At 37.9% G+C, this 26,301-nt stretch overlaps 1 protein-coding gene across 1 annotated transcript; it reads right to left on the bottom strand.

Annotated features, from left to right (window-relative positions):
* Positions 1–2,251: 2,251 nt before the first annotated feature.
* gabra4 (gamma-aminobutyric acid type A receptor subunit alpha4) lies at positions 2,252–26,048 on the bottom strand. Its single transcript, XM_060885744.1, has 9 exons — positions 25,658–26,048; positions 25,327–25,445; positions 21,377–21,444; positions 20,690–20,910; positions 19,671–19,753; positions 16,618–16,752; positions 13,793–13,945; positions 6,513–6,781; positions 2,252–3,103 (listed from the first exon to the last, which is right to left on the bottom strand). Exons 1-9 carry the CDS (start codon positions 25,750–25,752, stop codon positions 2,570–2,572), a joined length of 1,677 nt encoding a protein of 558 aa, XP_060741727.1. The 5' UTR covers positions 25,753–26,048; the 3' UTR covers positions 2,252–2,569.
* Positions 26,049–26,301: the final 253 nt, after the last annotated feature.

Below are 26,301 nucleotides of genomic sequence, written 5' to 3'. Positions count from 1 at the left end.
ACAAGATGTCCCCATCTGTCTGAGAGCATGCAGAGAGCATTTTGGGGTAGAATTTACAGGACAATATAATTTCTCATTTAAAAAAAAAAAAAAAGAAAAAATGTGGCATAAAGAGAGAGACAAACATTGTAAGGAAGCAAGATGATGTTTTTAAGTAAAAACAGAACTTATCCAAGGCTGAACCATTTATCATGTTAACACAAAACTGTCACATCATGGAGGAAATAATCTATGGGCAATTGGAGCAAAAATACTTTAAAACAGACCTTGTATGGGGCTGCACTGAGTTTAAACCCTCAAACAAGCCAATCACATCCTAGTGAAGCAATTTAAGCAGGTGAAAGAATTGGGGTGTCATGCAAGTAAATAGCCTTTGCAGTCAGTCAAGTACATAATCTATGCCTTTCTGCAAACTGATCCTTTCTACAAAGCAGAGGCCTAAAGTAAACATTTCTACAAAGGAGAGGCTTAATATTCATCCCTACTTTTTCATCCGTTACTGTGTCTTTGATCCTTATTAGCATGAGTTGTTTAGACAGAAAGACAAAAAAGGAAGTACACCCGAGGCTTGCAGGTTAACGAGGATTTAATGTCTCTCTGTGAGTGAGTGAGTGAGTGAGTGTGTGTGTGTGTGTGTGTGTGTGTGTGTGTGTGTGTGTGTGTGTGTGTGTGTGTGTGTGTGTGTGTGTTTTTTAGGAAAAAGAGAAAGGAAGGGTGATAGCAAGGGCACAAAGTCAATTTCACACTCAAGTGCACTTCCGGAGAAGCCAGAAACGGCAGACATTGGAACGCTCCATCAGTCCACTGATAGCTTTGTCCATAAACTACACAGAGAATGTCCTCTATTTACACATGCACACAGAAAAAGGAAAGAAACAATAAGAGCAAAAGAAAGCATGTGGTGAAAACTGTCAAACTGAAAAGACAAGGCAAAAGGGTATGAAATGTAATAAGCCTTCTGGTGCCTTGTATAAGTGACTACTTCTGTAGTAGAGGTAACTGTCTGGAACAGCATGCCATCCCCCCAGGGACCCTCCTCTACTAAACTCCCTGCTTTATGCTTAGCCTTTAGGCCAGGAACTGAAATAGAGCAAAGACAGAAAAAACAGGAACAAGAGAATAAAAAACAAAAGCCACAAAAAAAACCTTTTATATTTCTCTTTTTTCTCTTAATAACAAAGCAAAAAATGTTCAAAGGCTTCATAAATAAAACGATGTACCGTTAATGGCTTGGGGTTAGGAATTCAAAATACATTCTCATTTTAGATGAAATTGGCTGAATACAGGATGTTGGGCTGTTGTGTTAATGACTGAGTGATCAATACGGGTATGATTAAGGGATGTGATGAGGTGTAGGCCTGCTGACTCAGAGTCAGTGCTGGTAATAGGCTGGAAAACCAGTCAAGAGTTGGAGAGTTAATGACAAAGTAACTGGAGGCTGTAACAAATAATGGTTCCCGAAATAAAAATATATATAATGTTCTGACATTTTCAAAATAGTCAGAAAGATAAAATGGTAGGGCTAAGTTTCCACTGCTTTTCACCAAAATGTCAACAATGGCTTGCATCCTATGTATAATGAAAATGATATACTTATAGTGAAGTAAATTTGTATTGTGTATACATGTTTACAAAATGGATAATTATATAAACATAATATTAATGTCATACATAATATATAATGTTAGTATGGATACTCTCAGCACTCCTACTCATTATGTTGTCTAGTTTTACTACTCACTCGTTAATGTCATCAACATTACACATTTCCAGTGAACCACTACTTAATGGAAGAACACATTATAGTAAGGGATTTGTAAGAGCAAACAAAAATACAAACTGGTGCAAGGTGGAAGTTTAGTTTTGTGTTGATGCAAAAGCATACAATGCACTTGTAAAGTAAAAAGAAAATAAATGATACACTAGCTAGTGAATTCTCCTGTAAGACATAAAAGACATGCATATAGATCTGCTACTGGTGGTCAGATATCCACTCACTCAAAGCAGATTCCTTATGAGAAATCTCCTCACTGCTGACATCATCTTTCAGACAGCCTGTTAACTGTTAACACATACATAAATGTGTCTCAACATGAAAACAAATTGTGATTCAGAAGCAGATTTGCCAGAATACACATACATACTAATAGAACAAAAAAAAACAAAACAAAAGAAATTGTTTGGTTTTCCATTTTCCTTTTTTTTATATTTCCATTTTTACACCTACGTGCTTAACAATAAATGTGCCTGCCATTTTATGACCAGTTTTAAATGGGTTAGTAAATCTAAATTTTTTTTTATTATTATTATTATTATTATTATTATTTTTTTTTTTTACATATATCCACATGCTCATTCTGTAAAAAGACTCAATGACAACCTCTAAAAGATTTTGGAATTATGTTACCCCGATGATCTTCTGAGGTGCTTGTCCATTCTGTTTTGTTTGTCCATTGATTTAAAGAAGATTCTAGAAATTGTGTTGAATTTGCTTGATCCTTGGAGGGATGTTGCACCCTTTATCTGCTGTTTGGATTTAAGAAATTATCAAAATCTGAAAATTCAGTGATTAGGCTCCTCTTGCTTCCATGGTTTCTTTGGATAAGTATACCACCCAGTACACCATGTTAAATGCCCCAAAGGACACAGGGAAAAGGATGCGTGCATACTTATCAATCTTGCTGGCTCCGCCCATAAAAGCTGCTGGTGGAGCACTGGATGGAGCCTTTGAATCTGTTTTCTGCATATTCTCCAACTTCGGAGCTAGAAGATGATGTAGAGAGCCAGAGCCGGTGGGTGTGTTGGTTGACGAGCGCTCAGGGACTGTTGGCGTCATAGGCGGAAGTGGGGGCGTGGTTATGGAAGCTGAAGCTGGAATGTGTGCTTTGGATTCGGTGAAGGATTTGGGATGGAGTTGTATTTGGCCTGAGGAGCTGCTTGTTGTGCTTGAGCTGGATGATAGCTGGCTTGTCTGGACCTCTTTGGATGCGGTCATAGAGCTTCTGCTGCAGGTTTCATTTCTTTGGCTGCCCTTAGGGTCAGGCTGAGACTGAGTCGTGGAGTTTACACGTTTGCGTAGGTTGCCATTAGTGTCTGAGTTTTGCTGTGGGACAAATAAAAAAGACACACTGTTTAGCTGATAACAACCAAGAGACCTTTAAACTATTCCTTCTTCCACTTTTTATTATCTCCCAACAACATTCTCATTAACATAAACACTTCATGATCAGCATAATTTCCGTTTTTGCATTTTTTTTTGTTTTTTTTTTGTTTTTGTAAAGTAATAACACTTTTTTTACGTCCTATTAAATGTGTACTTTAATGTTAGCAACCATTGTGTCACTCTGGCTTCACAGAATGTTCCAGGAACAGGGGAGAAAATACACCCAGGATGGGATTCCAGTCCGTTATAGGGCACCATACACACACACATTCACACACTCCTGCACTCTTAAACGCTTGCTATCCTGGGAGATGGAAGGAAACCACTTTCAGTTTACATGCAAAAGACAGGAAGTCCAGCTCAGAAACTGAACAAAAGATCTATAACATCAATTCTTATTATATTAGTATGGCATTGTGCATGACAATCTTTCACTTTATGCCTAACCTCACAAATTAATGGTATTTTATACCTTAATTATATATGTACACTACTGAACATATAGCTGCTTACTGTTAATTACTTACAATATTTGACATACAGCTAAATACTTGTGTGCGCTGTCATAAGAAATGAAAAGGCATTAAACAAGACAAAAAGAGAAAAGACTTTTATTCAAATGCAAATGACTCTACAGTAAACTATGCGTGTCTATTCAGGCGTCAACTCCAGCAGGAGATGTGCATAGGCCTGCTTTTCATGCATATGCATCAGTAAGAGGCTTTTGCATGTGTTATTCTACTGTCAGTGGGAGGAAAGTGGAGGCGTGCAGAACTGTTCTAACCACACAGCTTACATCACCATACAAAAGGGACAGAGAGAGAAATTCAGGAGTCCAAACTGCACTGTGAATGTGTATGAACTGAATTAATGGTGCCCTTCATGAAAATAAGCAAAAATGAAAATGTAACCAAAATAAGTGGTGTGACATATCATACAGGAGAATGTTGTATTGATTTACTTAAGATTTTTTTTAAATAGGACAGTTTTTCTACTTTTACCCAATTTTATATTAAAATGTAAAATAGTTTTTTTTTTAAAAAAAAAAAATCATTTAATTAATCTTATTTTTTTTAACACCAAACATCCAGAACAACATCTCTGAAATTCTTCATTTAATGTCTAACATTAAATAAGGTTTGCAAAATCTGAACATTTTAAGCTCCTTTATTTTCTTTTTTTGTGCATTTGAACGTCTCTCAGAAATGACCATTACAAAAACACATATTTCTTTGCTTTTAACCATTATTTAAATTTTTAAACATTGGTTTGTAAATATCACAAAATATCATGTTACTCAGCAGAGCCAATAATGACATCAATCTTCAGAAAAGCTCTGAAAATAAAAGCAAAAATCCCATCATCACTTTTCCATGCCTATATTTTACAATAGCCAATTTAATTTCAGTTTTATTTCTATAGTGACAGAAAGCAGCTTTACAGAAATCAGAATGTAACATTAAAACATATATTGGTGTGATGTGTGCTAGATGGAAAATCCCAGAAAGTATATATTGAAATGACAATTTAATACTTTTTTAACAGAATGCAAATATGCCAATCCTAATAAAAATGGTAGAAAGTTCTGAAAAATGTGGGAAGTGGGGCACATGGGGAAGTTAGAATCCAGCTGACCCAGTGGACTAAAAGGTAATAAAAGGAAGAAAAACATTATAATGTCAATTTGTTTTTACAGACAGACAGACAGACAGACAGACAGACAGACAGACAGTCAGACAGACAGACAGACAGACAGACGGACGGACAGATAGAGAATATTCAGTATGGGTATCAGTCATTTTGGCACACACACACACACATACAAAAATATGTGTTTAACAATGCAATAAACAATGCTATTATAAAATTCAAATAGAAATAATAATTTTTTTTGCTAGAACTAAAAGAATTTCTATCTTCATGCAATAATGTCTTCTCATTTTTTGAAGGGTGCCAATAATTTTGACAAGCACTATAATCTTATATGTGATATATATATAAAGACTGATATTGCTTTAAAACTGGAGGACACCCTTGGGGTATCATAGTGTGAGCGACGCAGTGTTGATGTTTTTGGCACACTAACCTGCCTCGGCCTTTGTGTTCGTACGATATAAACGTCTGCAGCTAAAATTTACAGCCTTTATTAGATCGTGTACAGTACTCTTTATTAGAGTATGTACAGGACAGTAAAAAACTCCTTTAACTGGTTTTCAACCGATAATTAATTATATTTCTAGAGATGCAGCTGATTTTTGCTCGTGTCTAATTTATTTTTTCATTAGGTTATTTAGAAATGTAAACAAAAAGAGAAAGAAACTCTTATACTAGGTTATAAAAACCCATATATCTATCCCAGTCTAGAAAAATAGTATTTAATTCCCCTCTTCTTTGTGCAGCTTGGCAAAAGTCTTTACAGCCGTGCCTTGTCCCCGTTGCCAAGACAACCTTATTAATCCGTTATCCGTATGGTGGTCCACAAAACTACCATCAGCCTGCAATCATTCCTTATTAAGACTTTCTCCTCATAAAGCTCTGATGTGTTTGGAAAGCACCAATCACAAATGTGGCTTTGAGGCAGCTTAGTCAAAGCCTGCAGTATTCACTCAAACCAGGAACTCTTCCATTTAATCAGCAATCAGTGTGTCTTCAACTGGTGTGTACGTATTTGTGATTTTACCACCATTAATGGACTGTGAGGCCAACAGAAGCTTAAAGCTGTAAATAATCTTAAATCGCACCGAATGATTCCGTGTGAAAAATCGCCTATAGCTACATCCCAAATAATGTACTATAGACTGCACTGTGTACTCTACAGTCTAGCGTATGAATTTTAAAAGGGTAGAATCGTCTCAAAAGGAGCACTACATTTTTTAAATAATCACAATACGGTTTTGTCCACTGTAGCATTGTTGCAAATCTTGATGTTCACAGTGAGCACATTTTAGCCAGTTTTAAGAGATAACATCTATAACCTCTGGCACAGGATTATATGTGCAATGCAGCAGGCGAAACACATGGCTGGTGCTACAGTATGTTGTCTGTTTTTCTGCATGTGAAATGACACGTTTTTACAAACCTCTGGTTTGAATAATGCAATGTAACATTAAACAATATTCAATGAGATTTTTTTTTAAGAAATATTACAGGAAAATGTCTATGCTTTATACCACACATTCTAACAAATATTCTTTCCAAATCAGATTTTTTGACTTCTATCCAACAACCTAAATGACCTTTAACCCCTAGATCAATTGCATTAGAGTGTGTGGTCTTATTGAGTTTTTTTTTTAACAATTTTCACTATCTAGCCAACATCTGATTGGAGACACTGGTTTACAATACTCACCTGTAGGATCTCCTCAGTGTCTTTGCCTTTGCCTGATGAAGTGGTGCTCTTGGCAGCTGCTGCGGCCGCATTCTTGGCTGCTTTCTTCTTCGCTCGTTCTGCTTGCACGTTGGTGAAATAGTTTACAGCAGCGAACTCGATGAGGGCCGAAAACACAAAGGCAAAACACACGGCAATAAACCAGTCCATGGCTGTCGCATAGGAGACCTTAGGTAGAGAGTGACGTGCGCTGATGCTCAGAGTGGTCATGGTGAGGACGGTGGTGATACCTGACAGATCAAAGAACACGAAAATAAACAACAACCCTGGTTACAATGTTGAACTTTGATTAAAGAAAAAAGCACTCTGTGAACAGTTTTCAAATGCTAATGGTAAATCATACACTGGAAAACACGATAAACCCATTGCAATATAAATATAATATGAAACTTAAATCCATTAACTTGACAATTCACCGTAATCCGCTGACTTGACGACTTTACTTACATTTTTAAAACAGAAAGTCATTCATTTGTAAATTTATCCACCTTGAAAACTCTTCAAGTAAGATTAAATAAAATAAATAAAAATAAAAACAATAAAAAAAAAAACTTTTCCTGTTTTTTGAAACATGAATTAAGGATTTAGTGGGGGGCACGGTGTCTGAGTGGTTAGCACGTTTGCCTCACACCTCCAGGGTTGGGGGTTCGATTCCCGCCTCTGCCTTGTGTGTGTGGAGTTTGCATGTTCTCCCCGTGCCTCGGGGGTTTCCTCCGGCTACTCCGGTTTCCTTCCCCGGTCCAAAGACATGCATGGTATGTTGATTGGCATCTCTGGAAAATTGTCCGTAGTGTGTGATTGCGTGAGTGAATGAGAGTGTGTGTGTTGCGATGGGTTGGCACTCTGTCCAGGGTGTATCCTGCCTTGATGCCCAATGACGCCTGAGATAGGCACAGGCTCCCCGTTACCCAAGGTAGTTCGGATAAGCAGTAGAAAATGAATGAATGAATGAATGAATGAATGAATTAACTTATTTGGTTCAAAACTTGCTACATAGACAGATACTGTGAAAGTTCAGAATATGAACAGTATGTAAGGGTTAACCTTTATGAATCAGACTTTCAAAATGATCTGGAGGACTAAAATCTTTCACAAACATTCCCCTGACATTTATCTATGTCTATATTTAAATCACACCTGTAATGTCATACTGTACAGCTTGTTCCCTATAGTCACATAATATTTAAGTTCTGATGGTGAAGCTGCATCAATAATAAACCGGTATAATAAAAAAAATTAAGTCTATTGGATAACCAGATTTGAATACATTACAATGCAATGAACAGATAATTTATTCTAAACAGAAGCAACTACATGCATGAACAGGTTGCCAGAAAGGTTCATAAGGCATCCAGAGTTATGTACCGTGTGAGTGGGAGGCTTCTACTTTTATGTGGTCAAGCAGTGAGAAAGTCATACAAAACAAAGAACACATTTATTATAAAATTAACATGTATGTCAATGTGATAAATTTACATCTTCCATATATTCATCCCTGAATTGGTTTAATTTTTTTTAATTTTTTTGTATTTATGACCAAATACTTAGAGCACTAGGCTGATAAAGATACAGATATAGATACACATACAGTGTCATTGTGTTACACCCCAAGAAGAGAAGAAGATAATATAATATTGGATTGCAATTACGACAGGATAAAATTACATTGATCAATAACCTTGGAGATCATTTAGTTGTGTGTAAGTGTGTTTACTAATGTAAGATGGCTAATGTAGATCTATGTACTGCACATTCAGTATGCTAAATTTATCCAAAGGTATTATGGAATCACAGCCTGCCTATTAGACTTCTTTGCCTCGCACTGATGCTTACATTTTATTTAGTACACACACACACACACACACACACACACACACACACACACACACACACATATATATATATATATATATATATATATATATATATATATATATATATATATATATATGTATCTATATATATACACACACACACACACATACACACACTCACCGGCCACTTTATTAGGTACACCTGTCCAACTGCTCGTTAACGCAAATTTCTAATCAGCCAATCACATGGCAGCAACTCAATGCATTTAAGCATGTAGACATGGTCAAGACGATCTGCTGCAGTTCAAACCGAGCGTCAGAATGGGGAAGAATGGTGATTTAAGTGGCTTTGAACGTGGCATAGTTGTTGGTGCCAGACGCCCGTCCGACCATCTCTAGGCTTTACAGAGAATGGTCCGAAAAAGAGAAAATATCCAGTGAGCGACAGTTCTGTGGGCGCAAATGCCTTGTTGATGCCAGAGGTCAGAGGAGAATGGCCAGACTGGTTCGAGCTGATAGAAAGGCAAGAGTAACTCAAATAACCACTCGTTACAACTGAGGTATGCAGAAGAGCCGAGGCACAACCGAGGTATATATATATACTGTATATACATACACTCACCGGTCACTTTATTAGGTACACCTTACTAGTACTGGTGTGGTCTTCTGCTGCTGTAACCCATCCGCCTCAAGGTTCGACGTGTTCAGAGATGCTCTTCTGCATACCTCGGTTATATATATATATATATATATAAAATATATAACAGGCCAGACTAAGAGCGGTTCAAATACCCCTTATGAGTAATTTAATAACGAGGTCCGTGACGTCGCCCGGTATGGCACAACCGGGGCCCCACTCTGGAGGCAGGCCCGGGGTTGGGGCTCGCATGCGAGCGCCTGGTGGCCGGGTCTTACCCCACGGGGCCCGGCCGGGCTCAGCCCGAAGGAGCGACGTGGGGCCGATCTCCTGTGGGCCCACCACCTGCAGGAGGGACCGTAAGGGGCTGGTGCAATGTGGATTGGGTGGCAGTCGAAGGCGGGGGCCTCGGCGACCCAATCCCCGGACACGGAATCTGGCTCTAGGGACATGGAATGTCACCACGCTGGCCTGGACGCCTCCCTGGGGAGGTGTTCCGGGCATGTCCAACCGGGAGGAGGCCCCGGGGAAGACCTAGGACACGCTGGAGGGACTATGTCTCTCGGCTGGCCTGGGAACGCCTCGGTATTCCCCCGGAAGAGCTGGAGGAAGTGTCTGGGGAGAGGGAAGTCTGGGCGTCCTTGCTTAGACTGCTGCCCCCGCGACCCAGCCCCGGATAAGCGGTAGAAAATGGATGGATATATATATATATATATATATATATATATATATATATATATATATATATATATATATATATATATTCAATTGAGATGCCTTGTTTCCATTCCTCCTGAATCTATTTATACACACAATACACTGAGTGTCTTACACATGTCTAAGTCCAGCATTGATTTTATAACTGAGTCTTTTTTCTGGGCCCCTGCGGTATTAGGAATCTAATCACATGTTTTTTTTCCCATCATTGTCTAACAAATACAGTGCTATCTGCTGCTTTACATTTTTTCTGTTTGTGGCACAACTTCCTCTTACTATGCAGCTCGCTTTACTAAAGCCGCTGCATTACTTCAGCTTTGCTTGTGTGAAGGCTTTGTCTATACCTCCAAGCTGGGTTTGTGTTCCAGGCACCCAAAGACTGTGACACAGTTGAATAAAATAGAGATAAACAAGAAGTGAATCACTATAAACTAATGAGCAGTTACGCCAAGAGTGATCTGTGAGTTTCATGATGCTGAATCTGGTATTGAAAATAATGGTTGTTTGTGCCAAAAATGTCTCACAATGGCTAAGGATACACAGAGGGGACTTTGAAGTATTGGAGTGACATGGCATATTATTACAGGTCTAAAACTTAGTGTCATTTTTATCCACACGGGGGCGCCCCTAACTCATTGTTAATTAAAATTATTAATAATTATATTTCTTTGAACGATCAACAATGAGTGTATGCGTGAGTTTCCTCCTGAACCCTGCCATAAAGCATCCAGTGTGCCAGAATTTGAGTCACCACCCCACACACTCCCATACACACAAACACAAAAGCAACCAGCATCCCCCTTCTCTTCCTCCTACACGCACAAACATGCACACACACACACACACACACACACACACACACAAGCTTGACTGCATCAGACAGTGGACAGAGGTATCGTGACAATATTTACACATAACACACAACAGCCTCACACCGACGCACAAGATACAGTATATCATATATAAAGACATCTGAGCACAAGCGCACAAGAATAGAAATCAACCTATATGAGCACTCTCATACAAAATGGATTTTCATCATCCACTTGACTTATCAAATTAAGCATTTCAAATGACAAGAGCACAACAGTGTAATACAGCATGAACTGGACCGCTTCAAAACAGCACTAGATGATTAACATCATTCTTTCATGTATCATTCTCTCTTTATCAAAATCTGTACAGCACTCATATTCCTGTATGTTCCTGTTGTAGAACTAGTTCTAGCAGGATAGAATCCAATTCATTACAAATAAAGGAAAATTCCAGATGTAGCACTGTACATAAAAGTTGGATTTCTGCACATTTTCAACTGTGAGACTGTTCTGGCAAAAGAAGTACGATCAGTGAGCCAGATCTTGTAGAAAAATTCACAGGGACTTGAACAATTAAGAGCATTTTAATTGGATTTGTTAGAAAAGTAACACCATCACTAACCCTAACGTTAAACTTTAAGCGGATGAGCAGTAATTGAGTAGTTAGTGGGTGTACTGTGGTTAATTTACATTTTTTAAATGTGCTATTTGGTCTTGACAGCTAGAGTGAGGCTCCCAGTAGAGCAAAGTAAAAGGTTCATACTTCTACATGCACATAATTGTCTGTCCAGTATAATTAAAGGCGGTGAGACACATTTGGAAAAACTGTTCAAAATACAGTACGAATGCACAATTAAAGAGCATATGTCCTGTTCATAAGGTGTGAATTATGTTTTTTTTTCAGGCTCTATTTAAATGCTGTTGGCATAAGAGGTGTAAACTTGGCGGTGAATATCTAATATGAAACCAACTTTATCATCATGTTAAGAAACTTTCTGATTATTTGGAAATAATCTTAAACCAGAATCATTATTAAAACGCAGTAAAGAATAAAAGTTTGCCTTTAACTATGTGGGATCTCTGCAAATGTAATACCTGCTTTTCAGTCACACAGAGATGCTAATTTAATCAGTTTCAGGCTTAGCTAATCATAATGCGGATGATAAATATTACAAATACGAGAATGAGTTTTTAAAAACAAAATGATTACTTAGCTACACTTCTTTTTTAATCACTGTTACTGTTCTATATCCCTCAAATGTGTAAGCTAATTAAAAGACAGTATGTTCAAATAAAATAATTAAATTTCAAGAGCTAAACATATCACAACACTCCAGATGTCAAATGCTTAGATTCAGCAGCAATGTCTGAGTACACTAGAGACAAATAAGCATTTATCAGGTATCTTGAAACAGCTTGATGTTGGTCTGTGAACAAATTCATTGCTCAGCATCCAACCAGCATGTGGAAACATGTACAGGTGAGCCTTTAGCTAGCTACAGTATGTAAACTAAACAGGCTAATCAGTTTTTTTTGTTTTACAGTGTGAATGCTTAAACTGGATTCAACTAAACAATTCTAGGAAATTGTGAACAAGACATTTTTAAGAGATAGCTAGATAGATAATAAACCTAATAACAAACCACTGCTGCTCAAACCACAAGAGCATTAGGATAAGTTAGTTAGCTTAATGACGTTAACTTTTTTTATAAACAGTAAATAATTGCCTTGATGCCCAATGACGCCTGAGATAGGCACAGGCTCCCCGTGACCCGAGGTAGTTCGGATAAGCGGTAGAAAATGAGTGAGAGAGAGAGAGTAATTGAGGTGGTGTAGGATAACTTTAGGATAGTGACCTTGCTTAGTTAACATGAAAGACAATTTTCCGATTAGCTGTGTAACATATACCATTTTTAATTTAAAATAAATTAAAATAAGTAAGTAAATAAAAGTAATTACTCAAGTTGATTTTCACCAGATCATTTATTTACTTTTATTTGTAACTTTGTTGAACAGTACTTTTACTCAGGTAAATTGTTGCAACAGTAGCAGTAATTTTACTCAGGTCTGTGTGATTTGTATCCTTCCCACCACTGGAAATATGCAATCTTCCACAGACTCTTTTTTTAGGACCTATGCATGCTTTGCTTTAGTTCTCTGATGCTTAACTAATCTGGTTGCCCATATAGTCCATTAATCTCCTGCATCTAGGATTAAACAAGATCATGAGAAGTGTCGCAGTAGGACCACATCCTTAAAACAACTGCAGCTGAGTTAAGGATGAGGGCACTGATTTATGCCCAGCAGTAAACACACACACACATACACACACAGCATTTACAGCTTTAATTACCGAGGTGTGACTAAAAAGCATACATACTCCATGTATCAGCACAGTGAGTCATTATGTATGGCAGCCTTCATCATTAGCCATCAGCCAAATACCCCGACTCTCAGGAGAATTCTATACACCGTCATTACAGACACAATGATGATACAGTATAGAAGGATCACTAAAACATTCCTACGCTGCATCAATTCGAAAAAAGTCAGCACTGAGAAAACAAATTAAGCACTGATGATACCATATTGTGCCCACTTGAAATATTGTATGCGTTATTAAACACTGTTAAAGACTATTAATCATATCAAGTGTTCACAGTCCTCTCTCTTTGCTGCTTTTACTCTCTCTACTGTCCTTCATCTCGCACTAGTGTCACTATCAACACGTTCATGCCCACTCTGTTGGCAACACTCCAAACACACCACACTTTCAGGAAGCTTCTGAAGGTGGGTCAATGGTACACTTTCCCAGCAAAGAATGAGAGCGTGCTATTCTCAGCATCACCATAGCCCCAGGTAAAGTGTAGCAAGACACAGGGGGGGTGCATGTGCATGCGAGTGTGTGTGTGTGTGTGTGTGTGTGAGAGAGAGAGAGAGAGAGAGAGAGAGAGAGAGAGAGAGAGAGAGAGAGAGAGAGTCTAAGAAAGAGTGAGAGTTGAGATTGTTCAGGCCTACAGACAATTAACCCCTATTTAGCTAAAGACTCAAAGTCTAACAGTGGGAAAATGGGGAAACGTCATTAGATTAGATGTGAAAAGCTGTGTGAGAAACAAAGACAGAAACTGAGCAAAAAAGAAAGGCAGGCAGCATTTTCTCTCCACTCCTTTGCTCGTCTATATTTGCATGAGAATGTCGTTTCAACCTATGAGAGAGAAAGAGCCGGAACTTTCCTGGGGATTTGTGATTAATACTCACCGAAGACAGTTCTGGCAGGCACAGATTCTTTATTTATCCAGAAGGACACTTGGGAAAGGATTACTGTCATGATGCATGGGATGTACGTCTGAATCATGAAGTAGCCCATTTTCCGTTTCAAGTGGAAATAGACAGTCATCACCACGTATTCACCTGAAACAGAGCAGGAAACAGGAAACAGCTTAAACTTCATAAATCACAAGATGGCTTCTAGATTTTCTCTACATTTTTGTGCACACAGAGAGAAAACAATATTAAACAAATCATATCAGGTTATATCATGTTCCGGCTATGATTAGTTAAAAAGTTTCAGCCTGTTTTACAACGAGCTATGCCACATTATAGAAAAAAAATAAAAAAACAAAAAAAAAAACTTCTGATTTGTTCACTGTTCTCTTTAAAAGTGTGTTCGTGACCCAGAAAAGTGAGAACAGTACGTTCTTTAAATAGGCACACTGCTATACAACGAGTATTATACAACAGTTAATTCTGGTCCACTAATTTGATTGGTCGAGCGGTGTTCTAAGAAATGCTTATATTTCTTATAACTGCACTGGGATGTTCACTGTGTGTATAACTCCACTCGTCTGTGTCCACCAAACTACACTAGTGTTTGTGAAATCACCAGCAGATATTTTTAGGAATGTAGCGTTTGACATTTGAAAGCTTGCCATTTGATTAAAAGGAATCAGAGAGGCCAAATTCACCTAAAACACCTTTATCAGGAATGTAGAAATGAATGTGTTAGATTCCTAACCCTAACGTTAGAAACCCTCCGATTTTATTTCCATTAATGTAGCAAATATAAAGAGAACATTTGCCAATTTTGTGTTACTTACACAGTATTCTTTTCTTGTATATAGAACTGCTGTATAAAGCAATATCGCACTGGAAATCTTTAAAATCCCACCACCACCAAGCTGCCACTGCTGAGCCCTTGACCAAGGCCCTTAACCCTTAACTTCTCATTTGGATATACTGTGTGGGATAAAAATAAGTCGCTTTGGACAAAGGCATCTCCCAAGTGGGGTAAATGAAAATGTGTCCTCTATAACACCACAGCACTACGGCCACACCGACATACGGTATAACCCCACTCGTGCTCATGCGATATTGCTTAAATAAGAAATAATAAGATATAAACTGGTGGTTTGTTTGTAAGATAAAGGACAATTGTATTAAAATTTCTGACAGTGAAAAAACCACCAAGCTTTCAACACAAAACAGCTGAGAGTGGATCTAAAAAGTATGTATGCAATCAAGCATAATCGGGGCAATAATAAAGAAATAACTATAATCTGGAACTATAATGTCTCTGTGAAGTTCTCTCTATGTCCGTGTGGGTTTCCTTCAGGTTCTATGGTGTCCTTCCACTTCTCCAAAACATGTCAGAAGATGGATAAGCTTTGCTAAAATGCCCAAGATGAATGTGAATGTAAATGCCTGTATGCAAGGTGTCCTGCAATGGACTGGCGATTCATCCAGGGTGTATTCCTGCTTATGAATGCACCACGTCCCTGACCAGGATAAAGTGATTACTGAAGATGAATGAATGAATATATTTATTGTTGCTCATTTTTATTGCTTTCTAAAATGAGCCTAATGAATTGGATGTGTTTGGACCATCTGTTTGATGTGAAGCATTGCGGTTATACTGAAGGCTGCAAAAAAATCCCATTTTAATGCATTTAAATTCGTAGTTTATTTTTAGCGTTTATTTATTTATAACGCTGAGTGCTCTCCGTTTCTGTTTTCCTCCAAACATGTATTCATTTCACAGGCACTTTTATCAAAAGCAAGGTGAAGCAGAACACAATCCAACTGAGGCTTAATGCAAAAATATAGCTGAGATGGTGAGCGTTATGGGTCTTGCTGAATGGCCCAGCAGCAGCTTTCTGACCTTCCTGGGATTTAAACTTAGAACGATTTAATCTGTTAACAAAATGGATACCAGATTCATGGACATATGAGTCTACAATGATGATGGGAATCTACAGTATGTGTGCATTGGAGATGATAGAATGCGTAGCTACCATTTTTCATGAACTATTTTAATCTACTACGTTGCATATTGCACTATATCTTTAGAGTGTCACTGCATTTATGTCCACTGTACATGTATTATACATACACTACCACAACTGCTCATCATATATGTCTAACTTACAGTTCTAAACTGCCAAGTACAATCTGTACAGAGAGCTCAGTTTGTAAAAAACATTGGAGCTATGGATATGTGTAGTCACTCTTGCTTATTTGTAATATTTGTAATATTCATGGTATTAAGTTTATTGTGTACTTTAGGTGTTGTGCTGCATTTGTGTTAAGTCCTAGTTCTCCCTTTTCTGCAAGTGTTGTGGCTGTTGGCACAAAAATTTCTAGTTTATTCTATTCTATTCTATTGTATTCTCTATACTACACTATACTCTATTTTATTCTTTTCAACTCTACTCTACTTTCTGTTTTACATGGAATGTTCAAAGAAATCTTATCCTTACCCTCTAAAATGTCCTGACTGTATATTATATCAGTATTATATAATACACCATGTCAGCCACAAAAGATTTGCTAAGGAAGAGAAATAAGACATATATATCTAAAGACACTCTGTGAGTTTTTATCCCCGCTGAAATTATGGTGTACAATATTTGTGATTATATCTGACGTATATTTCTTTTCCTTTCCTTCAGTGTCCCAAGTGATTTGATATAAACCTTAAAGGTTATTATTACATTTAATGCATTTGGTGTAGAAACAACTCAAGCTATACTTTATCTGCAACAGAAGGTAATTTGTCATTTTGCTCAAAGGAACTGAGTGTGTACCTGTAATAGATTTGACGGTTTCACTGGAGACAGTATGTCCAATCAGATCATACTGAACAAGGCTGGACGACTCACTAGGAACTTCCACAGAGTGTTTGGTCCATGTGTAGATCATCTCAGTCATTGGGTAAGCATCTAGGGAGATAAACACTGTTATTTTTTCAAGAAAGATGAGCTGGATACAGTATGTCATGGCACTGAGTGTATGTGTGTGTATGATGAGGAAAATCGAGAGGGAAAAATGAAAAAATGATCTGTGATCTGTTGTAATGTCACATGGTGATTTTGAAATAAAAGTTATTTTGAGAGCAGTGCTTGAGCCTGCACATGGACAGAGTGGACAGAGAAGAGTGAGGAAGGAAGAAGTGATGTTTCAATATCTGAGAAGTTGTGAATGAGGTATATTTAGGTAGGGAATTAGCATGGAAATGTGCATGTGTTTATATCAATACTGTGAACATGTTCATTTGAGTATTGGTTAATTTTAGATAAGTCAAGATATGACACACGATGGCTGACTGTCATCTTCAGCGTGTCCCTGGTGTGTCTCAGCCAGTGTTCGAACACAAGCAAGGACTTCACACTCAGTCACACTGCAGTCACACTACACACTGGTATTACTGCTACACAAACAAGCATGAAATGAGCAATCATAGAAAACCGGGCAGAGCTCAGTGGATGTGAAATACACTGGAGTATCGCTCTATACATCAAGAGCCAAATGAAGAGCTGAGTATATGTTGAGGATTTTGGTCCATCTTTCAGCTCCCATAGTCCCAATTCTCCTGTCCTCCTTTGAGACCATTCATCTTTTTCTGTCACCTCCCCCTTCTTTCTGAGTCCCCACAGTAGTGTTACGCAGAGCTGAGACAAAGAAGTAGTGTGATGCAGAGCTGAGACATTGCACAAGCGTAATGACAGAAACACTCAAACAACAATATGAGGGGTGCATGTGAGGTTAAAGCACATGCAAAAGTACAAGTACAGGAAGGAAAAAAGTAAAGTAAACCCATTACAAAAATGAGCATCATGATTAAAATAACGTAATTATTCATCAGAAGATGACCAATGTACAAAAGAGAGAGATTGAGAAGGTAGGACCCGGAATAGGTCTACATTGTCCCGGGGCAAAAAACCCCAAAAAAACCCTTAGTGACCTTGTCAGCTCTGCAGGATTCCATCAGCTACCTGTCTGCCTGCTTTCCCTCAGGCATATACAATAGAGTCAAGTTAACTATTCTCCCAAACCGAGATTAATGAAACCTCCTCTTAAAAAAACAGAAACTTGTGTGTCCTCCTCCACAAAGTCACAATCTAACGACTTTGGGTAGCAGAGGGAGGGGCTCTGAAAACCCTCTCGCCAGTCAAGCTTTTCTTTTCCCCATCTCCTGGACTGATTTTATCTACAAATCTGTCGGCTTGGGAAGATAAAAGCCTCCTGCTGTACACCAACCACAGAGTCCCTCGATCAGAGATTAGTTTTCCCCTCTGCTTTTTAGCTTTCCTTTTTTGCTGACTGACCACCATAGAGGCAGGTGCTGATAGAGGGATTCTTTGTTCAGATCTAATTTTGCATCTATACACGCTCACAGAAAAAAAAGAGCAATTAAAAGAGCTAATTTATATTTCTGCATGTGACAAATGGAGATTGAATTGCACAAGAACATCCATAAAATTCAGTGCGGCTTTATACTGAGAAACAAGGCACTTTGCTTCCACATCACATTAGACCCTATAAATATGATTCACTGCAAATACAGACCATTTACTTGCCACCATTCTGAGCTATTTATTAGGGAGGGTTGCACTTGTGGATGTATTTCAGGCAAAACTGTTCATGCTTGGACAAGTTCGGGTCTTTATCAAGTCTTTTTTATTCCACTAGTACATTCCCTTCTACCTCCTTAATTGTCAGCTTCCTTCCTCTAATGGTTTGTAGCCTCAAAGATATTAAGCCGCAAAATAAAGATGGTCTGAACCTCGAAATCAGAACTCAGGCTATGGATTTCTGTCATAATAATACAAATCTCCATATTACTATACGATCAAAAGGTTCAAAGGGTTAGAATGAATATACACTGTTGTGTCAGAGGGAGCATGGCCAAGCAGCGGCTGTGGGCAAAGAGGAGGCGAGTGAAAAGGTATGTAACGTGATGATTCTCCAACCAAGGTTACTTATGTGTAATTGTTTGAGCTATTGGGTGTTTTCCCCAATAAAAGAGAGGGAGAGAGAGAGAGAGAGAGAGAGAGAGAGAGAGAGAGAGAGAGAGAGAGAGAGAGCGCTAGGCAGCTCAGAGGCATAAAAAACAAAAGAAAAGCAAGAGCGAAGAATAAAGAATCCTTTTGAGCTGTCACAAGTCTGCCTTCTGTCTCATCAATCCTGAACCAACCCAGAAAAATGTAACAACTGTATATCTCAGCATCCATACAGTTATTCTCATACAAAAGTATTTCTAATAACTAGCTTTTACCTCAAATTAAATCCAAACCAGCAGCATTCATTAATAACCGGCTCTGCCTATTTGCGAACTTTAAGAAAAAAAAAACTCCTGGTTGAAACAAGATCTACAAGATTCTCCAAGATTTACCAAGATTCAAGTGTCTATTAAAAACATACACATAATGTATTATTTTTATAAGCACATGCATAATTCCTTATGTTGTATAATATAAAGATTTTTATTATTCAAAAATAATAGTAGAAGATAATAATAACAATAAAAATTATCAGTAGTGTAAAAACTTTTTTTTACTGGTCTATACATGTATTCTAATCATAACATTCTCATGTACAACAAACTGGTTCATTGAACTCATATTGCTCAACACAAGTCACAGTTTACTGTATCCCCAGCTATAATAAGGCCAATACCCTGCATACAATGATTGCCTTAATGCAAGAGCAACTCTTTAAAGTTAAGTCTTTATAATTAGAAGTAATTCAGCAATACTCATCAGTACTTTTACAAACTGTAATGGGAAAAGTTGGCAGTGACATTAACTTCAACCCTACTGCACCAAACTGGTCACATTAAGAGAATGAGGAAACTTACAGCTGCCAAACTTAAGTGGACAGGAATGGCCATCCATAGGAAAATCCACTAGCTTCATTGGACACTCTGCAATGATTGTCAGCCTGTAGAGCAACACAAACAATCACAAATTCATGTGACGCATACTGTATGTGACATACTGGCATGTTTTCATAAGAAAAATAATATGCAGCCATGACTTATTACAGTTCGGGAATAAGATCAATAAATTGTCAGAATGAGATAAAAATATGTAAAAACTGGAATGTGCATATTTTTTAAAGACATGTTGTAGAAATGTTCACATGTTTTACTAGTTACTGGACATTTTGCATAAAATTGATTATTAAACCCTGTATATATGAGCAATCCAAATGTAGCCACATTTAATATTCTTATGTCCATGCTTTGCTATGTCTTACTAGTCCATGCATTTCTTCTTCTAATCCATCTCTTTCTCATATAAAGTTATAAGCATTATGATTAAATATGGATGTCATCAGAATGGCTCTATATGTAATAACTTACTGCTAATGGGAAATGATCTAAACTGCTTATCCTATACATGAACCTCGAGACTATCCCAGGGGACTCATGATCACCCTGGATGAAGTGTCAACCCATCACAGAGTGCAATTGCACACATAAACATACATTCACACACTACGGATAATTGAAAGATGCCAATCATCCTCCAACACATGCTTCTGAACTGGAGAATAAGCAGGAGTACTGGGAGAAAATGCAAACACTGCATCAGGCAGGTTGGAGGTGGAAATAAAACCCTGAACCCTGAAGGTGCAAGGCAAACACTCTTACCTGTAATCCACTTAATGAAAAAAACTATATTAAAATATTTCTAATGACAAAAGAAATGTACTTTGTCATCTTGTTAAAAAAGGATCTGAAGAACTTTTCAATTCAGTTCTTAATAAACGACTGAATAGAGTCGCAATCTTTACAAATCTGTCTATATACATATCTACACATAAATCTATGTACATTTTATATTTTTATTAAAGTATATTGCTTATATGTACCTCATGGTGTAAAGGATTGTGCCATTTTTCATTATGCGGAAGAGTTTGTTCGGGGCAGTTATATTGTGAGCCACAGATCTTTTCCCATTCCTGAAGAAGGTGTCAGGAGTCCACACTTTGGTCACCATCAGGTTATTTAGTCGCAAAATCTCAATTGGTCCCTCATACCTTAGCCTCCGGTCCTCCCACGTCTGTCGGAAAAACACATCTATTGTGTACTCCTGAAAAGAAACGCAGAATCAAAGCAACCGGATGTGAGCTTTCAAACATGAAACATGGAACCCTGAATTGACATTTATATGCTAAAATCGTTGTTGCATCAGTTAGGTATATTATTGGTTATTTTCAGTGGTGATTAATCATGTTCCCTGTCTGAATGTCTTTTTTATTTTTCTAAAGTGCAATGGTGCATTTACAGCAACTAAACACTTCAGAGTACTGATTACATCATCCAGAAAAAAAATCACTGCTGAATATTCACTATAGTACATGTTGTTCTCCTGATAACCTGATTTGCTTGATAATAGGCTTGTTGAGAGTTTACATTATCTAACATCTTTATATATCGTCTATGTGTGACTGATGCTTACAATACTAGTGGGTATTTGAAGAACAGCTAAAATTTGTTCACGTGAATTATCCCCACATGGTCAAAAATTTTAAGGATCTGTTCTTATTCATACATACCATTTCCACATCAGATACTGGGCCAAAACTAGTGACGTAGATATCAGTCTTTACCTCAGTCACTGGACCTAATAAAGGATAGACACTGTTATTTATTTGGCATACTAGGGCTTCAATTTAGGTCTCTGCTAGAAATTCAACAACCATATACAGTCACTGTCCATTTTAAGAGCCACACCTGTACACCTGATCGTTTAATTTGTGCATTTCTCTAACCAGCCAGTCATGTGGCAGCACCACAATGCATAAAATCATGCAGATACAGGTCACGAGCTTCAGTGGATGTTCAAACAAAGATCAGAATGTGGAAAGTGTGACTTTAATCGTGGCATGGTTAGTGGTGCCAGATGGGTTGGTTTAAGTATTTCAGAATCTGCTGATCTGCTGAGATTTTCACACAAAAGAGTTTGGAGAGTTTACACAGAAAGGCTGTCGAAAACAAAGAAATGCCTCACCCGACTGCAGACCTAGTCTTTTTCCAGACGTCATCTGTCCAGTTTGTGTGAATATTTTGTGCATGCCAAGAAGCTTTATTGCTCATCGTGGTGGTAAAGATTTATTATTTGAGTTACTATAGGCTTCCTCTCAGCTCAGACCAGTCTAGTTATTTTCCTATGAGCTCGCTCTTCAAAGTGTTTCCACTGACATAATTGTCATTTGTTTTTCACACCATTCTGAGTAAAAAAATCCCAGGATTCTGAAATATTCTGAAATACTCAAACTAGTCTATCAGGAGCATGAACTGAATCTCTTGACCTGTATCTGCATGATTTAATGTATTGTGCTGCTGCCACATGATTGGCTGATTAGATAAAAGCATAAATGAGCAGTTGTGTAGGTGTTCGTATTAAAATGGACAATTAGAGTATTATAAAAACTTTACCATTCCCAATGTAATACTGTACTATGTCCTATTCCTGTAAGGTTTGCTGAAATGTTTTTTAATCAACTTATTTATTTAGCTGCGGATTTTAAATAATATACAAACTAAAACCTCTTATAAAAAAGTGAACTGGCATTAATACATTGTATTATTTGTAGTATTATGTGATGACTTAGTCTGTAATATTCATCAGAGAAAAATACCCCAGAACTCTTTATAGCACATTGAGTTTGCCTTCCCACATGATTGCTCTGAAAATGATGATTATGGCTCTGAATCTAACAAGATGACTTGAAATACACAAAAAAGAAGTTAGTTCTCACATCTCACATCTGTTATCTCACTGAACATGCTTTTGCCATAGCATGCTCATTTGGGTTGCACACTTTATGGACTGAACTGAATTCAAACATTAAATAAATGGCTGCAGAAGGCAGACACTGCATCATTACCCTGCCAGCTGAAAGTTCTGAGAGAAAACAGATAAAAAGAAAAAGAAGAAGACAAAAAGCTCGGCTGCCAAGTTTCAAGTACTACCATGGCCAACATTCGCACCTAAATACAATTTAACTCAAGCCCTTCCAAATACCTCCAACAGAGTCCAAATCTGTCCTGAACATATGACTCCTGATGAAGAGAATCATGCTGAACTTCAGAGAAAATAATTGTTTATCTGGTGATCATTGCAAAAATGTGAAACATGATGCTGAGCACATAGAACTAAACACTCTCATAGAACTAAACACTCGCAATCCTTGCAAAAGTAAAAATCAGGTCTAGTGGTGTACTATTATATTATTATCAACAGTGATTTGCATTGCATTTATATTAAAAATATCCATGATTAACTGAACACCAACTGAACAGTCAATAAGACTGTCTAAGACATAGGTTGTACACAGCATACTTTAAAACATTTATTGTTTTGCAATTGTGTTTCCATGCACATGTCCACATCTGAACCAAATTTTCAAATAGCAGACAGAATTTTTTTTTTCTAATTTAATTATGTAATATATTTGAACAAATACAAAATTCTTCAAAAGCAGAGGGCCTCAAACAAGTCCATCCGTCACTTTGAGGTCAGAGTGTGCTTGCTTACTTGCATACAATTCCTTTGCATTACCCTATCACCAGTTTCCAATAGCAACACAGATCATTGCAGTGGATATAAACCACAAGTCTTAGATAAACGGTTATATAATAATTGTAAATAAAATTTAAGGCAAGTAAGCCAATTGCTTTAGTAGACCAATAATACAAAAATAACTCCTCTATTCGCCTATATTTTTGTTAAGGTACAAATAAAAAAACTTAGTTGGGATTGCATAAGTATTTAGTCCCATTGCTGTGAAGTCCATAATTAATTCTTTTGGAAAGACATGGTTGCAGCTTGCTCATGAGGAGTTACACATCATTAGCACATTCTTTAAGTAGCCGAGTTAATTCCTCTATTTTGCCCCCTAGTGGAGTAAAACAGAATAGCACTTTCTCAAGTCTTACGAATGATCATGGATCTAAATTTAGTTCATTAGAACATGCAGCAGGTCATACAGTTCGTCTGACACGCCTGGTCTATGCTTTAAGTGGATCACTGTAAGAGTTTAGGAAATGTCATTAGGGAAAATTACACGAAAACTTGGGGTAAAAAAAAAATCATATGCATGTGTCAAAAATACATGCAACCAACATCTGCATTTATTTCTTACTGCACAAGTTCCCAAAAACCTGGTTCTGAAGTAAGCCTCCGCCTGCATGGTGTACTCCCTGCTCTAGCACAAACACTTCAACTCAGCAATAAGCAGCTGAATCACATGTGTTAAGAAGGAAAAATGCTGGTATGGGAACTGTGCCTTACTAAGGCTCATGAGCACATTTTTAGTGTACCACTTGGAGGAAGGTGTCTGTGGATGAGCTAGCGAGGTAATGTTTTCATATGTATATTTAAGTGTGTATGTGAGACTGTGAACAGAGAACATCCAAAGCTGTATGAAAGGGGCAAGCATGCTGGAAAGCTCCAATTTTTGAAAAAATGCTGAACATTACTAACTGACCACCATGTCAGGCACAAGCAGAATAGAGGTTTGACTCATGAATGGAATCCCTGTTGGACCCAACAAAAAACATGCATTTGCATAAGTATGCTCTGTGGGAAATGACAGGATTGTTCAAAAATGTTTGTGGGTGCAGATCGGATTGGTCAAAAGAATTTGCAGGAGTTGGCATCATTGGGTAAAAGTATCTGTGGGAGTTGGCAGGAATGGTCAAAAGTATCTGCAGGAGTTTACAGGATTAGTCAAAAGTATCTGCAGGAGTTTACGGGATTGGTCAAAAGCATCTGTCGGAGTTTGCAGTATTGGTCAAAGTTTTCTGCAGGAGCTGGCAGGATTGGACAAAATGTCTGTGGAAGGTTGAGGGATTGATCAAGATGTTGGAGCTAGAGGCAATGGTCCAAAGTGTCTGTGGGTGTGGATGAGATTTCCTGAGTGAGCGGTGAGGGTTTAAAACAAAAATCTGCATACACCACAGGGGACAAGCTAGAATAAAATGTTCACATATGCTCTTATTCTGGTTAGCCTGGACAAACTGAGCATACTTTCCAGATTGTTTAAGGGGATTAAACTTTATTAGATTTACATTAGAAATATAGAAGGCACTAACTGACACATACTGTAGGAGGTCAGAATTTTCAGCTTTGAGTTACACACATTTTCATTTACAGTAAAACTAAATCCAAATGAATGCTGAAAACCTTTATTTAACAATGTACACTATTTTAGCACACTTTGTAAGAGTTAATTTTCTTTCTAAACTATTATAAACTCTATTTGATCATTCAATATACACTGCAACACAGGTGATAATTCAGTATTTTGTGATGATATCAGACAGCCAGCATCCTTCAAATAAAAAGGAGGGACTAAAGACAATGTAGGTAGGAAAGCATCTGAATTCCAGATTAATCCTAATAAATGTATTAAACAACTTTCCTTACTGATGATGCGCTCTGTTAGACTGGTTGATTTTTTGTTTTATATATTTTTAGTTATTTACTTTTGATACGTACCGCCGAATCCAGGGCGCAGTCTGTTGTCATAACCCTCCAGAAGTCGGTCTAAGATCTGGGTGAAATTTTCGGGGTATAACTTCTCATCCTTCTTTACCTGACCTGAGATTTTCTTAATGCTGCAAACGACACGCAACAAGACAAAACGCGTTAGGATGCGCCATCGATCCGCAAGCACAGAAAACGTCAATATCATTATCTGTCATTTCGGACACGTAGAACAGAGCCATTGCACTTGAACTTGACTTCATATGTGACCCGATGAAGGGAACTCGATGTTAGAATATGGTGCCAAAACTAGACGCGAGTGCGCAACGTGTATGGAACTCACCAAGCCGTAACGCACAGAAAGTAGAAGAGTGTGGAAATGTAAGTGGGGCACATTGCAATCACCGTCTCCTTCTTGGCCAAGACCATCTTTTGCATGCCATACTTCAAGCTCCTTCACATTTCCAAACGTCTTGTCCCAGGGAAAGGTAGCAGGCGAGAAAAAGAGCGCATCCGCGCCAAATGCTCTAATACCATCACCCCAAAACACCAGTGATACAAAAATCAAGCAAAAAAATCCGTCTAAAGTCCCATATCTTCACGCGAGGTATATATCCAAAGGTAAAGCTCTGACAGTGTGTAAAAACATCCTCATAGCGAACGGAGATGTTGCAGTGCAAGATTCTCAGCGCTTAAACCTGGGCTGTGAGTCTGCAGCGCTTCAAGCGCACAGTGAGAAGGACGCAAAAAGGAGCGAACTCAGCGCACAGCGTGCCAGATTGAACCGGCTGTTTCTAATCCAGTCAAGGTTTTGAAAAAGCCTCCCAGTTCATCATAAACCAATCCAAAGTGTAACTCTGAGTTTATATACATAATATTTCCCAGGGGAATGCAGATTTTATAACCCCACTATGAGTAAACCTTTCTCAACTGAGAGTTAAACCGCCCAATCTGGCAACGCTGTTTCGTTTGGGTGATGGCGAAGTA

The sequence above is a fragment of the Tachysurus vachellii genome, chromosome 13 (assembly GCF_030014155.1).
Source record: "Tachysurus vachellii isolate PV-2020 chromosome 13, HZAU_Pvac_v1, whole genome shotgun sequence".
NCBI lineage: Eukaryota > Metazoa > Chordata > Actinopteri > Siluriformes > Bagridae > Tachysurus > Tachysurus vachellii.
The sequence above is the reverse complement of the archived record's forward strand: the minus strand, read 5'-3'. Positions and strand labels throughout refer to the sequence as shown.

Excerpts from the sequence above, each read along its gene's own strand:
- gabra4 (XM_060885744.1), bottom strand. The coding sequence starts at position 25,752 with ATGCAAAAGATGGTCTTGGCCAAGAAGGAGACGGTGATTGCAATGTGC. Across the intron at positions 25,446-25,657 it reads TTTCTGTGCGTTACGGCTTG|CATTAAGAAAATCTCAGGTC; the intron begins GTGAGTTCCATA and ends TGTCGTTTGCAG. Across the intron at positions 6,782-13,792 it reads GCCTGCCAGAACTGTCTTCG|GTATCACCACCGTCCTCACC; the intron begins GTGAGTATTAAT and ends TTGATCTGTCAG.